Genomic DNA, 13,972 nt, shown 5'->3' with positions numbered 1-13,972 from the left:
ACGACACCGGTGTTCCTAAATTGGGCTCTAAGGGTCCTTACGACGGAAACCGTGATCCAACGGTTCTGAAAGACACAAGACAAATCGATTTAAATTCTCGAGGTTAGTGAAAAAAAGGGATGGAAGAGATGATGAAATAGTGTGAGGGAATGAGAAAGATAGAGAAAGGTGCGACTGAACTTGGGAGTGCCAAATTGCCTACGTACCCCGCGATGGGGATCAAGCCACACGTAGTTCCGCTGGCGAGGTTGCTTGGATTTTGGAAGACAGAATTGGTATTTGTATCTGGAATCGGGTTTGCATTTGAGCATTGGACTTGAGATTCAGAAACATTGATCTAGCAATGGGATTTTGGAATTGGGAATTTGCATCAAAGAATTGAGCATATAGGAATCATCAAGGGTTTGAATTTTCGGAATTCAAAGTGGGCGGGCTTATGAGATTCGGCCAAATGGATTCAGACATGCGACTCGGATTGTGTTGGGATATTACTTGGTTGGATTGGGTTAATGGTTAGGGTCAAGTGAGTCGGGTCTAAGTTAGGAGCAAACCCGAGACTAGCCATGGTCTAACTAGGAGGAAGCAGGGTACAAACCAGGGTGCGGACCAGGGTGCACCAGGGTGCGAACCAGCAGGGAACCAGGGTGCGAACCAGCAGGGGAACCAGGGTGCAACCAGCAGGGAACCTGGGTGCAACCAGCAGCGAACCTGGGTGCGAACCAGCAGGGAACCAGGGTGCGAACCAGCAGGGGAACCAGGGTGCAACCAGGAGGGAACCTGGGTGCAACCAGCAGCGAACCTGGGTGCAACCAGGGTCTAACCAGAGTGCGAACCAGCAGGGAACCAGGGTGCGAACCAATATCGAACCAGGGTGCGAACCAGTAGGGAACCAGGGTGCAACCAGCAGGGAACCAGGGTGCAACCAGTAGGGAACCAGGGTGCAACCAGCAGGGGAACCAGGGTGCGAATCAGTAGGGAACCAGGGTGCAACCAGCAGCGAACCTGGGTGCAACCAGGGTCTAACCAGAGGCTAACCAGGGGGAAAATGGACCCTACATGCTTCCTAACATGGTTTTTCTTTTAAAGTAAAAGATATGCATGAAAACAGACCCTACATAGAATTGAAATAAATGCCTACCTCTTTGGAAACCCACTTTGTGTTTGATTTTTCTTTGATGTTAATTCCTTGAAGATGATTCCTTGCTTGATAATGACTGCTTTTGATATATATCACCCAACGTATAAAATCACCCGATCCGGCAAGGATGGCCGAACCCTTGAAGAGATGAGGGAGAGGGATGAATTTTCTAAGAGAGGGGTTCTCACATGGATTTAACACACTAATTTCTTTGTTGATTAAAACAAAACAAAATGGGGTGTCTACAATACTACATCTGACAACCTATCCTGAACATGTTCAGGATTCACAACTCTAAAAGAAAAACAAAAGATAACTTGCCTAGACTAGGCATTAACCTAGAACTGTAGAACCGGACTCAACAATTGTACTGACCATGATGGTTGACTCAAAATAAAATAGTAAACGACTAAAACTTTAACTGCCGCAACTGTCTAGCTTCGGAGGCTCGGTGAAAGCTGGCTCATAAATGGTACTTTCAACTTTGGATTCGCAACCGGACCTGTGCCCCTTTGAACCTTCAGTTATTTAAGCATTGCGAACGGCTGGCGGCAGTACTGCATGATTCGGTAATAGGTTATTGGTAGCAACGGGACTTGGCTCAAACACAAGGCTTTTATTGTCGAGCAACCTCTGGATTCTGAATTTTAAGGCAATGCAATTATCAGTGAGATGGCCAGAATTTCTATGGTATTCGCAGTGTTGATCTGTTCGCCAATTTGCTGGTAAAGGATTAGGAAGAGCCCTAATGTCGGGCAGGATTATGCGACCTGAAGCTAGACACTCCTTGAGTATCTCAGATGGCGGAAGAGGGAGAGGGGTAAATTCTGTCTGGGCCTGTGGCCGAGGTGCGACAGCAAGTTGGGTATAATCCATCACCATGGGGTTCTGAGGTTTTGAAGGCTGAGGCTTGGAGCGGGAAAGGTTATTAATTTCAGCTGATGGAGGCTTCCTGAATTCTCTGGTATTCGGGTTACTTCGGTTGAACACACCTTGAGCCATAGCCTCCTCTATTTGGGTGCCTGCCACGATAAAGTGTTTGAAGTCCGGATAATACTGCAACGACATGTGATACTGGAGCTGGGGGGAAATATTTTTCATGATTATTTGGACCTGCTCTTCCTCAGAAGGGCGCTCCATCATCTGCGCTGCTGTTCTCCTCCATCTTTTCACAAAAATTAGGAAGGACTCCCTCGAGTCTTGCTTGGTCCTTTCCAAATCCTTTCTAGTGATTTCTGTACCATCATCATATTTGAACTGCCTGATGAATTGCTCGCCGATATCCTTCCATGTCTTGTAACGAGTCTTGTCCAAGACCATGAACCACCTCCTGGCAACCTTGGTCAGGGAAACCGGGAACAATTGAGCCATTTGCTCAGAAGATAAGCCTTGAGGCTGACACATGATGGTGAACATTTGCAAATGTGTGATTGGACAACCCACACCATCATATTTATCAAAGTCCGGCATTTGAAAATTGGCTGGGAGACGGATTTCTGGGAACAGTGTGAGATCACTCGGATTGAAACCACCTTGGTCTTGAAACTGAATGTCCTGAACCTTCCTGGTAAGACTTTCTAATTTCTCCATAACTACTTTATCAATCATGGACTGAGAAGGCCTGCTGCGATTTTCGCTGTACTGCTCTTTTTCAAAATCTTCTTCAGTTTTGTCAGGGATAGGAATGAACACTGGCTGGGCAGGTGCGGCTGAAGTAACTGTATGGTGCATGGACCCTTTATCTTTGGACAACGATGGCCCCAACTTTTCAGAAAGCTGGGCCTTGATAACTCGGTTCTCTTCTTTGAGTTCTTGAAGCTGCTGGAGAATCAAGGTAAGAGTATCGATAATGGCAGCGGGTGGAAGACCATCTTGGTTGTCTGCCATTGGCGAAGATGAGGTTGAGAAAGAAGGAGATGCTGGGATTCTCAGGGAAGGTGGCGGAGAGACAGATTTTCTCTTTAACCGTGAAGAAATCCGAACCCAAGGAGTAGCAGGGTTAGCTATGGTGTTTACTGCTCTGTCATGGAAATAATGAACACGAGGTATATGACCTTGACATTCATGGAGTGTTTCTTCTCAATGACTGAAAAATATTACACATTTAAGCAAGTAATTGGGATAATAGAATGAATCCTAAAGGACCAAGACATGACAATGATGACAGATTCGCATAGGGGAATGCCCTTAGTTCAAGGATTATGAGAGTAATCTCTGAAGGATTTAGCAGAAATATTCTTGAAAAAGGTAGCCCCTAGAGGAGGAAGAGATCAAGGGTACAGGCAAGATTGGATCATCAAGATTGCACGATCAAATGATTGAGACACAATTTCCACCAATGAAGACACAATCGATTCCCACAAAAGACGAATGATAGACACATGATCAAAAGATGAGATTGCATAGGATTACTTTCAACGGATAGATCATGAATGACTAATCCTATGAGATCTTTGGAAATGATGGGATTTATATCCTAACCCCAAAGGGAAAGTTTTTATTCTTCACACATTTTATCAGTGTTACCTGAAGGCATCAACCCTAATCCTAATCTAGCGGAGTGGAGATAGGATCTCAACTCATGACTTTGTTTGTGTACCTAGGACCGATCGTAGCCATTGGAAGATGGACTACGGTCTAATCTAGACACAAATGGGTAGGATATCCTAAACTAGGCTCACACATGTGATGCACATGTGTTCGTATACTACATGCATGTGTGGGTTAATCTAGGGGTAAGGCCAAGAGTTCCCTTAGCGCGAATCCATGTTCGATATACTGTACCAGTGTCCGGCGTATCAGTACGTGAACAATAGATCCGTTTACGCACCATAAAGGTACTAGGCTAAGGGTGGAATGCTTCTCTAGCACAGAGGCACCAGGTGATGAAATCCCAGTCAACCATGCTAGATAACACTCCGGGTTCCTAAAATAGGACGTGTGTGAATGTGAGATGCAAGGGTTTAGATGCAAGTGATGTAAGTGTGTGCAATAAGTTCGCGCAATCTATGATGCCTTTAGGTTTTGTTAAATTAAGTTCGAGTAAAATGTGATGAGAGAAAATAAAACAAGACAAACTAATCTAACAAGTATAGAGTTTTTATGAGCCAGTTAAATTAAATTCAAATGAATCCCCAGCAGAGTCGCCAGACTGTGGTACCCGAATCCCGCGAGAGGGGCGGGGCGCGAGCCGCCGCGCGCTCTCTCTTGGTCTCTCGTGCCCACGCGATTGGCGTGTGCATTTTAATATTGATTTGAATTCCTCTTTCATGTGAACTTGGGATCACTAAGGCAATCCGAACTCCACACGAAAGAGAATGACAGAGTCGCCACCTAGATGTGGGATCTAGGACCCGAAATTAACCAGAAATCTAGACTCGCTACCTGGTTACGAGAATGGAAGGTATGGGGAGTTATCCACCACATGCACCATTCCTGCCCGACAATCGGTCTTCGATTCCAAAAGCTAACTCTTTTAAATTTATTTTAAATGGCTCATTCAACTCTATGTGCGAACTAAGTGACATGCATCCTAAAATCTAATTTCAATGTGAATCCTAGATGTGTATCTTGATTTCTTAATTTGTCTGGATTCAATCTAAGTGACAGTTCTCCTAGAATTCTAATTTCATGAAAAGTCCTAAGTGATTTGATTAAGCATTTACAAGAAAATTAATATCCAAAACACCACAATTTGTTGTGGTGCCGACTCGCGGGTGGTATGCCATTAGACATCCAAGCTGCCTACGTACCCAAGCCTCACTGGGATCAGAGTCGACGTAGTTCGGTGCACCTAAGCTAAGCTACATATGCCTAACTCAACTAGGACACCGACCTAGACGGATTTGACTGTTTCAACAGTTTTAAGAGGAATTATTTAATTCAAGTTGAGGATTTTATTATCTTAGGATTTCATCTAAGATGCTATATGATTCTTATCTGAATGCAAGTTGTCCCTTAGACTAATGCAGGTTTGCCTACATCCTAGTTTACTAGGCTTGTCCTAGGGAAAGATCGGGTGACTAGTGCAACTAGACCTATGGCACGGTTGCTATACATAGCAAGCGTCCGTGATGAGGCTGGACTCATAACTCTAGGACTCCCTAAAACTTAGGACACGACACGACACCAGTGTTCCTAAATTGGGCTCTAAGGGTCCTTACGACGGAAACCGTGATCCAACGGTTCAGAAAGACACAAGACAAATCGATTTAAATTCTCGAGGTTAGTGAAAAAAGGGATGGAAGAGATGATGAAATAGTGTGAGGGAATGAGAAAGACAGAGAAAGGTGCGACTGAACTTGGGAGTGCCAAATTGCCTACGTACCCCGCGATGGGGATCAAGCCACACGTAGTTCCGCAGGGGAGGTTGCTTGGATTTTGGAAGACAGAATTGGTATTTGTATCTGGAATCGGGTTTGCATTTGAGCATTGGACTTGAGATTCAGAAACATTGATCTAGCAATGGGATTTTGGAATTGGGAATTTGCATCAAAGAATTGAGCATATAGGAATCATCAAGGGTTTGAATTTTCGGAATTCAAAGTGGGCGGGCTTATGAGATTTGGCCAAATGGATTCAGACATGCGACTCGGATTGTGTTGGGATATGACTTGGTTGGATTGGGTTAATGGTTAGGGTCAAGTGAGTCAGGTCTAAGTTAGGAGCAAACCCGAGACTAGCCATGGTCTAACTAGGAGGAAGCAGGGTACAAACCAGGGTGCGGACCAGGGTGCACCAGGGTGCGAACCAGCAGGGAACCAGGGTGCGAACCAGCAGGGGAACCAGGGTGCAACCAGCAGGGAACCTGGGTGCAACCAGCAGCGAACCTGGGTGCGAACCAGCAGGGAACCAGGGTGCGAACCAGCAGGGGAACCAGGGTGCAACCAGGAGGGAACCTGGGTGCAACCAGCAGCGAACCTGGGTGCAACCAGGGTCTAACCAGAGTGCGAACCAGCAGGGAACCAGGGTGCGAACCAATATCGAACCAGGGTGCGAACCAGTAGGGAACCAGGGTGCAACCAGCAGGGGAACCAGGGTGCGAATCAGTAGGGAACCAGGGTGCAACCAGCATCGAACCTGGGTGCAACCAGCAGCGAACCTGGGTGCAACCAGGGTCTAACCAGAGGCTAACCAGGGGGAAAACGGACCCTACATGCTTCCTAACATGGTTTTTCTTTTAAAGTAAAAGATATGCATGAAAACAGACCCTACATAGAATTGAAATAAATGCCTACCTCTTTGGAAACCCACTTTGTGTTTGATTTTTTCTTTGATGTTAATTCCTTGAAGATGATTCCTTGCTTGATAATGACTGCTTTTGATATATATCACCCAACGTATAAAATCACCCGATCCGGCAAGGATGGCCGAACCCTTGAAGAGATGAGGGAGAGGGATGAATTTTCTAAGAGAGGGGTTCTTTTTTCTTCTCTTGGATGGTGGGATGAGAGGGTATTTATAGGAGAATGGGATAGGAGGTTAGGTGAGGTTAGGTGGTTTTGGATGGTTAGGATGAGAGGATGAGGTTAGGTAAGGTTAGGTGGGGTTAGGTAAGGTTAGGTGAGGTTAGGTGAGGTTAGGTGAGGTTTGGATGGTTAGGATGAGAGGAGAGGTTAGGTGAGGTTTGGATGGTTAGGATGAGAGGAGAGGTTAGGTGGTTTTGGATGGTTAGACCCAGGTCAAGATCTGCCATTGATCTAACGATTTACGGAAATCGGGTCTCGGAATGGAATCAGGGTCCGGGCTATGAAGTGACCCTAGCTTATTTTGTCCTGATTGATGATTCGTAAAGTCAGATCAAGATATTAATGACCTAAAACATATAAATCAATGATAGAGGGGGTTCTCACATGGATTTAACACACTAATTTCTTTGTTGATTAAAACAAAACAAAATGGGGTGTCTACACCGCAGCAGCAAAATCAGTGGAGGGGAAACCCAAATCTCATACCAGTTCAAGGAAGAAATGCACCCCAAGCTCCTATCAATCGGGTCTTTGCCTTAAGTCAGCGCGATGCTGAAGCATCTGATGCAGTTATCGAAGGTCAGCTTCTCGTTAATGGTATATCTGTTCATGTCTTATTTGATTCTGGCTCTACATTATCATTTATATCGCCTGATTTTGTTCGAGAATTAGCTTTATCTCCTGTACCCTTACTACATCCGTTGAGAGTGGTCACACCAGTAGGTGATGTAGTAATTACTAACTTGGTATGTAAGGGTTGCAAAATTAAAATTGAGGACCGGGAGCTTTTGGGAAACCTTGTATTACTGAATATGAATGACTTCCAGGTCATCTTAGGCATGGACTGGTTGGCGTCTTATCACGCCAGTGTGGATTGTTTCCATAAGGTAGTGGTGTTCAGAATACCCGGAGAGGAAGAATTCTTGTTTGAGGGTGTGAAGCGCCCTGGCAAGATCAAAATTATTGCTGCATTAAGGGCCCAGAAAATGTTAAGTAAGGGATGTGAAGGTTTCTTGGCGTATGTGAAGAAAGAAGATGATGGTGTAGGGTTATCAACAGCTGATATTCCCGTGGTGAGTGAATTCCTTGATGTTTTTCCAGAGGATCTCACGGAGTTGCCTCCCCACAGGGAGATCGACTTCACCATTGCTCTCGAGCCAGGAACCTTACCCATTTCCAAAGCACCTTATCGGATGGCCCCTGCCGAGTTGAAGGAATTGAAGGAACAGTTGTCTGAGTTGCTCGAGAAAGGATTCATCAGGCCAAGTTCTTCGCCGTAGGGTGCTCCTGTTCTATTTGTTAAAAAGAAGGATGGCAGCCTCCGTTTGTGCATCGATTATCGGCAACTGAATAAGGTTACTATAAAAAATCGTTATCCTTTGCCTAGGATCGACGATCTTTTTGACCAGTTGCAGGGAGCTTGTCATTTTTCTAAGATTGATCTCAGATCAGGGTATCATCAGCTTCGTGTCAAAGATGAGGACATATCCAAGACAGCTTTCAGGACCCGATACGGTCATTTTGAATTCGTGGTAATGCCATTTGGATTGACTAATGCTCCAGCTATCTTTATGGATATAATGAACAGGATCTTCAAACCCTTCTTAGATCAGTTCATTGTAGTATTTATTGATGATATACTCATTTATTCTAAGTCCAAGGAAGATCATGCAGAGCATCTGAGAAGAGCACTTGAAACTTTGAGGCAGAATCATTTGTTTGCCAAGTTTTCGAAGTGCGAATTTTGGTTAGAGAGCGTGACATTCCTAGGTCATGTGGTCTCTAAGGAGGGCATCTCGGTGGACCCAGCTAAAGTCGAGGCAGTGTTGCATTGGAAACAGCCGTCTAGCGCAACTGAAGTCAGGAGTTTCTTGGGGCTAGCTGGTTATTACCGAAAATTTGTTGAGGGATTTTCGGCATTGGCTGGTCCTCTTACCAAGTTGACTAGAAAGAATGTCAAGTTTATTTGGGCAGAGGAGTGTGAGCTCAGTTTCCAGGAATTGAAGAAGAGGTTGACTTCGTCACCTGTTCTTGTCCTTCCTTCTGAAGGAATGGATTTTGTTATTTATAGCGATGCTTCCATAAAGGGGTTAGGTTGTGTACTTATGCAGGATGGGAAGGTGATTGCATATGGCTCACGGCAGTTGAAGCGGCATGAGGTAAATTACCCTATCCATGACTTAGAATTGGCAGCTGTGGTTTTTGCGCTCAGGATCTGGCGTCATTATTTGTATGGTGTGAAGTTTGAGGTTTTTACGGACCACAAAAGCCTCAAATACCTGTTTGATCAGAAAGAATTAAATATGCGCCAGAGGAGGTGGCTTGAGTTCTTAAAAGACTACGATTTTACATTGAGCTACCATCCAGGTAAAGCCAATGTGGTTGCCGATGCTCTCAGTAGGCAAGGATGTGCTAAACTTGCATGCTTACTGATGGAAGAGTGGAAACTTCTTGAACAGTTTAGAGATTTGACTCTGGATATTTGCAAAGTGGGTGAAAAATCAGTCTTAGCAAATTTTCGAGTTCAGTCAGACTTTTTGGAGTCGATAAAGGCGGCTCAAGCAGATGATGCAGAGTTGATCAAGTTGAAGAAAGAAGTAGATTCCAGACCAGACTTTTCAATTGGGGCAGACGGTTTCTTGTACTTTAAAGACAGGATATGTGTGCCAGCTAAAGAAGATCTCAGAAGGAGTATCTTGGATGAGGCTCATAAGTCTCGCTACACCATTCACCCGGGTAGCACCAAGATGTATCATGATTTGAAAAGAAACTTCTGGTGGAGCGGAATGAAAAGAGAAGTGGCTAGCTATGTTTCGAAATGTTTGACTTGTCAAAAAATAAAGATTGAGCATCAGAAACCTGGAGGCACTCTAAAGCCTTTGGAAATACCCATGTGGAAGTGGGATAGCATTTCTATGGACTTCATCATGGGTTTGCCCAAAACCAAGAACGGTTGTGATAGCATCTGGGTAATTGTTGATCGTCTCACCAAATCTGCACATTTTATTGCCATGAAAAAGACTTGGACTTTGAACAAGTTGGCTGAGGTGTATGTAGCTCAAATTATCAGATTGCATGGAGTACCTACTTCTATAGTATCAGACAGGGACACCAGGTTCACTTCTAAGTTTTGGCATGGGTTGCATGAGGCTTTGGGGTCAAAGCTAAATTTTAGCACGGCCTATCATCCTCAGACGGATGGTCAGACCGAGAGGGTTAACCAGATTGTGGAGGACCTATTGAGAGCCTGTATTCTCGATTTTGGGGGAGACTGGGAGCGTCATTTGCCCCTAGTCGAATTTGCTTATAATAACAGTTATCAGCAAAGTATTCAGATGGCTCCCTTCGAGGCTCTTTATGGTCGTGCTTGTAGATCACCATTGTGTTGGGTTGAAGTTGGTGAAAGGCAGTTGCTTGGGCCGAAATTGGTGGAAGAAACTTCTGAGAAAGTAACCTTGATCAGGGAAAGGTTAAAGACAGCTCAGAGTAGGCAGAAGAGCTATGCCGATCAGCGGCGTAGAGAACTCGAGTTCGCTGAAGGAGATATGGTTTTTGTTAAAATCTCGCCTTTCAAAGCGGTTATGCGGTTCGGCAGGAAAGGTAAGTTGAGCCCTCGTTACATCGGGCCTTATCGCATCTCTAAGCAAGTTGGATCTCGAGCTTATGAGTTGGAATTACCTCCAAACCTTGATAGGATGCATAACGTATTTCATGTATCTATGCTTCGTCTATATCATCCCGACCCTTCTCACGTGCTAGAAGAGGACGAGGTGGAGCTTCAGGGTGATTGGTCCTTTTCGGAAGGGCCTGTGCGCATTCTGGAGCGCAAGGATAGAGTTTTGCGGAACAAGTCGATTCCCCTTGTCAGAGTACTTTGGCGTCACCATGGCGCTAATGAGACTACTTGGGAGCGAGAATCGGATATCCAGAAAAATTTTCCAGAATTATTTGGAGGTACGCTTTTAGTTATTTAGTGATAAAGAGGAATTTCGAGGACGAAATTTTTTTTTTAAGGGGGGTAGAATGTAATAACCGGTAAAAATATATAGGTGAGTAATCATCGGCATTACCAAATAGTCACTATTCAAAAATTACTATTTACAGTGGGTCCCACACAAGCGGGCCCCACATAAGCGGGCCCCACATTAGCGGGTCCCACACAAATGGGTCCCACATCAGCGGGTCCCACACAAGCGGGTCCCACATCAGCGGGCCCCACAACAAGCAGGACCCACAAATAGCGGGTCACGCCACAACCACTATAGTTGCACTTACCAATAAAAATAATAATTAATGAGAAATCATTATTGTTAATCTTATTTAAGAAGATGGTGGGAGAAATCATTATTGTTAATCTTATTTAAGAAGATGGTGGGAGAAATCATTATTGTTAATCTTATTTAAGAAGATGGTGGGTGAAATCATTATTGTTAATGGTGGGAGAAATCATTATTGTTAATCTTATTTAAGAAGATGGTGGGAGAAATCATTATTGTTAATCTTATTTAAGAAGATGGTGGGTGAAATCATTATTGTTAATGGTGGGTGAAATCATTATTGTTAATCTTATTTTAAGAAGATGGTGGGTGAAAATACATCTATAAAAAAAAAAAGAAGAGAAGAAAAAAAGAAAAGAAAAGAAAGAAAAGAGAAGTAAGGAAATAGAGAGAAGAAACCATTGGTCCTTCTATTCTTCTTCAACCTCCATCATTCTTTTACAACAAGTAAGTGTCTTTATTTTTAAATTCTTGGATTTCCACATCTCATGTATCACAAAAACCATGCTCAAATCTCACGATTTCATCATATGCAAAACCCATATCTCTGTTAAAAATAAATAATTAAGGTTGTTGTAAACAAATGAAACTAGGCAAAAGGAGGGGCATATACAATCGTGACCTTGTCTTCTCTTTCCTCTCACGCCCAAAATTTCAGCAGAGAGAGAGAGAGAGAGACTCGTTCAAAACAAAATAAATAAGAAAATAAGAAAGAAAAGAAGAATAGAGGGAGAGGAAGAAAAGACAAGGAGGAGACTTACCTAACCATATGAATACGTGCGTACTGTTATATAGTTAAATCAAAAAAAAATTATATTTACATTGATATATGCGAAATTATGTGCCTGATTTACCGTATTTAATCTGAAATATCTATTGTATTACATGGGCATATACACTTAGGTTTAAACCTGGAATTTGTATATATTTAATTTGTGCTTACATGTACGTATATATCTATAGATTTTAATTATAAAATTTAAATCCTAGTACTGTTTTGTACCTTAAACGAGATCACCAAATATGTCCAGATTTATGTTCTATATATATATAAGTATTGAGGTCCAAATGGGACCAGATTTTCACACTGTTGGTCGAAGATTTTAGGACCAAAAGTGGGCCAGGTTGTGTTTGAAAATGAGAGCATCTTATGTCTCCAAAAACGGGACAGATTTATGTACTGTATGTGTGTGTATCTCCGAGCCCAAAACAGGACAGATTTATACACTGTACGTGTGGGTGTTTTTGGGTTCCAAACATACCAGATTTATGAGCTTTGGGTGTGTAATTCTTGAATCCAAAAACGGGACAGATTTATGTACTGTATGTGTGTGTATCTCCGAGCCCAAAACAGGACAGATTTATACACTGTACGTGTGGGTGTTTTTGGGTTCCAAACATACCAGATTTATGAGCTTTGGGTGTGTAATTCTTGAATCCAAAAACGGGACAGATTTATGTACTGTATGTGTGTGTATCTCCGAGCCCAAAACAGGACAGATTTATACACTGTACGTGTGGGTGTTTTTTGGGTTCCAAACATACCAGATTTATGAGCTTTTGGTGTAGTAATTCTTGAATCCAAATCTGACAGAAATGGGGTATAAGTATTCGCATAAACCACTATACAAATAATGGTATGTGTGGTCTTATTTTCAGGATAATCATTTCCTACTCTATTGGGACTTTTCAGGTTCTAATTTCACTCACATTTCCAAGTTTGAAAAGGCAGGTGACAGCTAGACCTTGTCTTGTAATGGTATTCAATATAATTGTCTATGCAATATAGCTCTGCTTATAAATTGCTTGATAAATACCTGCTTAGTGAATTTATACTCGCTTGCCTGGAATCAAATGAATGCAGGAAGAAAGGCAAAGGTAAGTAATTCTATACATGTTGCATACATGGGGTAGAGTGAAGGGGAACTTAAGGGTGTGGTGGAATCATCCTGGGACCTAAGGTCCAAAGGCCAACGCGAGAAGCGTGTACTGCCTTTCGTTGGCAAACCAACCAAAAAGGGAAAGTATCCCCGAGGGATAGTATCCCCGGCTCGGCAAATGCGAGACCGTAATCCAAGTCCATAACGTCACTACCTTCAGACAGGGGTAGTGGGTAGTCGTGCGGCAAGGACACCGGCAGAAAAATAAAATGAAAAAGTCAGAAAAGAACTGACAAAAAAAATAAATGGGGGAAAAGCCGGATGTACCTGGGGAATGTGCTGTCTCATAATTGTTGCATACATAGTATAAATTGAAATTATTGTCATTGCTTTTATTTATATTGCCATGGGCATTGTAAACTTTATGATATTGTTTCTAGACATTATTGAGGATGTGGATTATATTGTATGCACTGTTATTATTGTCTCTTTTACTTTGCTCGGTCTCTGGATGACCCTGCTCTGACGTTGATTCCTCCACCACAGGGGTTGAGGCATTAGAAGGCGGAGCATTTGCAAATGAAGGAACCATGGGATAAGGGACTGTGTGATCAGAGAGTTTATTCCTGGAGTCTTTGCATTTTGACGCCTTGCGTCATTTACCATTTCTATCGATACTTTGTTATGATAAGACATATTCAAGTTGTAATAAGATTCTATCGTGGTTGATGCTTGTAAAAAAAAAAAAAATTATTTCCATGATTTTTACTTTCTTTTGCTCGTAGCGACTCGACGGAAAACGGGTCGTTACAGACTCTGTTGACTTTGTCCATTTTTTTTTATTACAAAAGCATAAAGGACGGGGTAGGATTGAAATTATGTGGCTTTAATTGGTGCCTTTGTTAAAAAGCATAAAGCAGGGGTAGGATTGAAAATATGTGGGTTGAATGGGTGCATTTGTTAAAAAAAAATCAAAAAAAGTGAAGTGTAATTCTCATAGAATTTTGGGAGAAATTCAAATAATTCAAACCTTTTCTCTTCTGCTATATATATATATATATATATATATATATATATATATATATATATATACACACACTAGTAAAAAATCCCATGCGATGCACGGGCCGACAAAGAACTGTACGAACCACATCATCGGTTGATCCAAACCGTCCATGTGATGGAACACAACATCAATAGGTTGTGCCC

General features: G+C 42.8%; 1 protein-coding gene and 1 long non-coding RNA gene across 4 annotated transcripts; one reads left to right on the top strand and one right to left on the bottom strand.

Annotated features, from left to right (window-relative positions):
- Window positions 1–1,483: 1,483 nt before the first annotated feature.
- LOC143852828 (uncharacterized) lies at window positions 1,484–6,723 on the bottom strand. 3 transcript variants are annotated; one of them, XM_077362445.1, is made up of 2 exons: window positions 5,855–6,723; window positions 1,484–3,158 (listed from the first exon to the last, which is right to left on the bottom strand). In XM_077362445.1, exon 2 carries the CDS (start codon window positions 3,023–3,025, stop codon window positions 1,667–1,669), a length of 1,359 nt encoding a protein of 452 aa, XP_077218560.1. In that variant the 5' UTR covers window positions 3,026–3,158; window positions 5,855–6,723; the 3' UTR covers window positions 1,484–1,666. The 3 variants fall into 3 exon arrangements, with proteins under 3 accessions (XP_077218560.1, XP_077218558.1, XP_077218561.1); XM_077362443.1 differs by having other exon boundaries at window positions 6,376–6,723; XM_077362446.1 differs by having other exon boundaries at window positions 1,484–3,153; window positions 6,376–6,723.
- A 335-nt stretch (window positions 6,724–7,058) lies between these two features.
- LOC143853366 (uncharacterized) lies at window positions 7,059–13,531 on the top strand. The gene is made up of 2 exons (XR_013237089.1): window positions 7,059–7,185; window positions 13,310–13,531. It is a non-coding gene; the product is annotated as an uncharacterized LOC143853366 (long non-coding RNA).
- Window positions 13,532–13,972: the final 441 nt, after the last annotated feature.

The sequence above is a fragment of the Tasmannia lanceolata genome, unplaced genomic scaffold (assembly GCF_043159265.1).
Source record: "Tasmannia lanceolata isolate RefF3 unplaced genomic scaffold, GAP_Taslan_0.1 ptg000019l, whole genome shotgun sequence".
Classification (NCBI taxonomy): domain Eukaryota; kingdom Viridiplantae; phylum Streptophyta; class Magnoliopsida; order Canellales; family Winteraceae; genus Tasmannia; species Tasmannia lanceolata.
This window is presented reverse-complemented; position numbering and strand designations above follow the sequence as displayed.

Bases quoted from the DNA above. Each gene is read 5' to 3' on its own strand.
- LOC143852828 (XM_077362445.1), bottom strand. From the start codon at position 3,025: ATGGCAGACAACCAAGATGGTCTTCCACCCGCTGCCATTATCGATACT.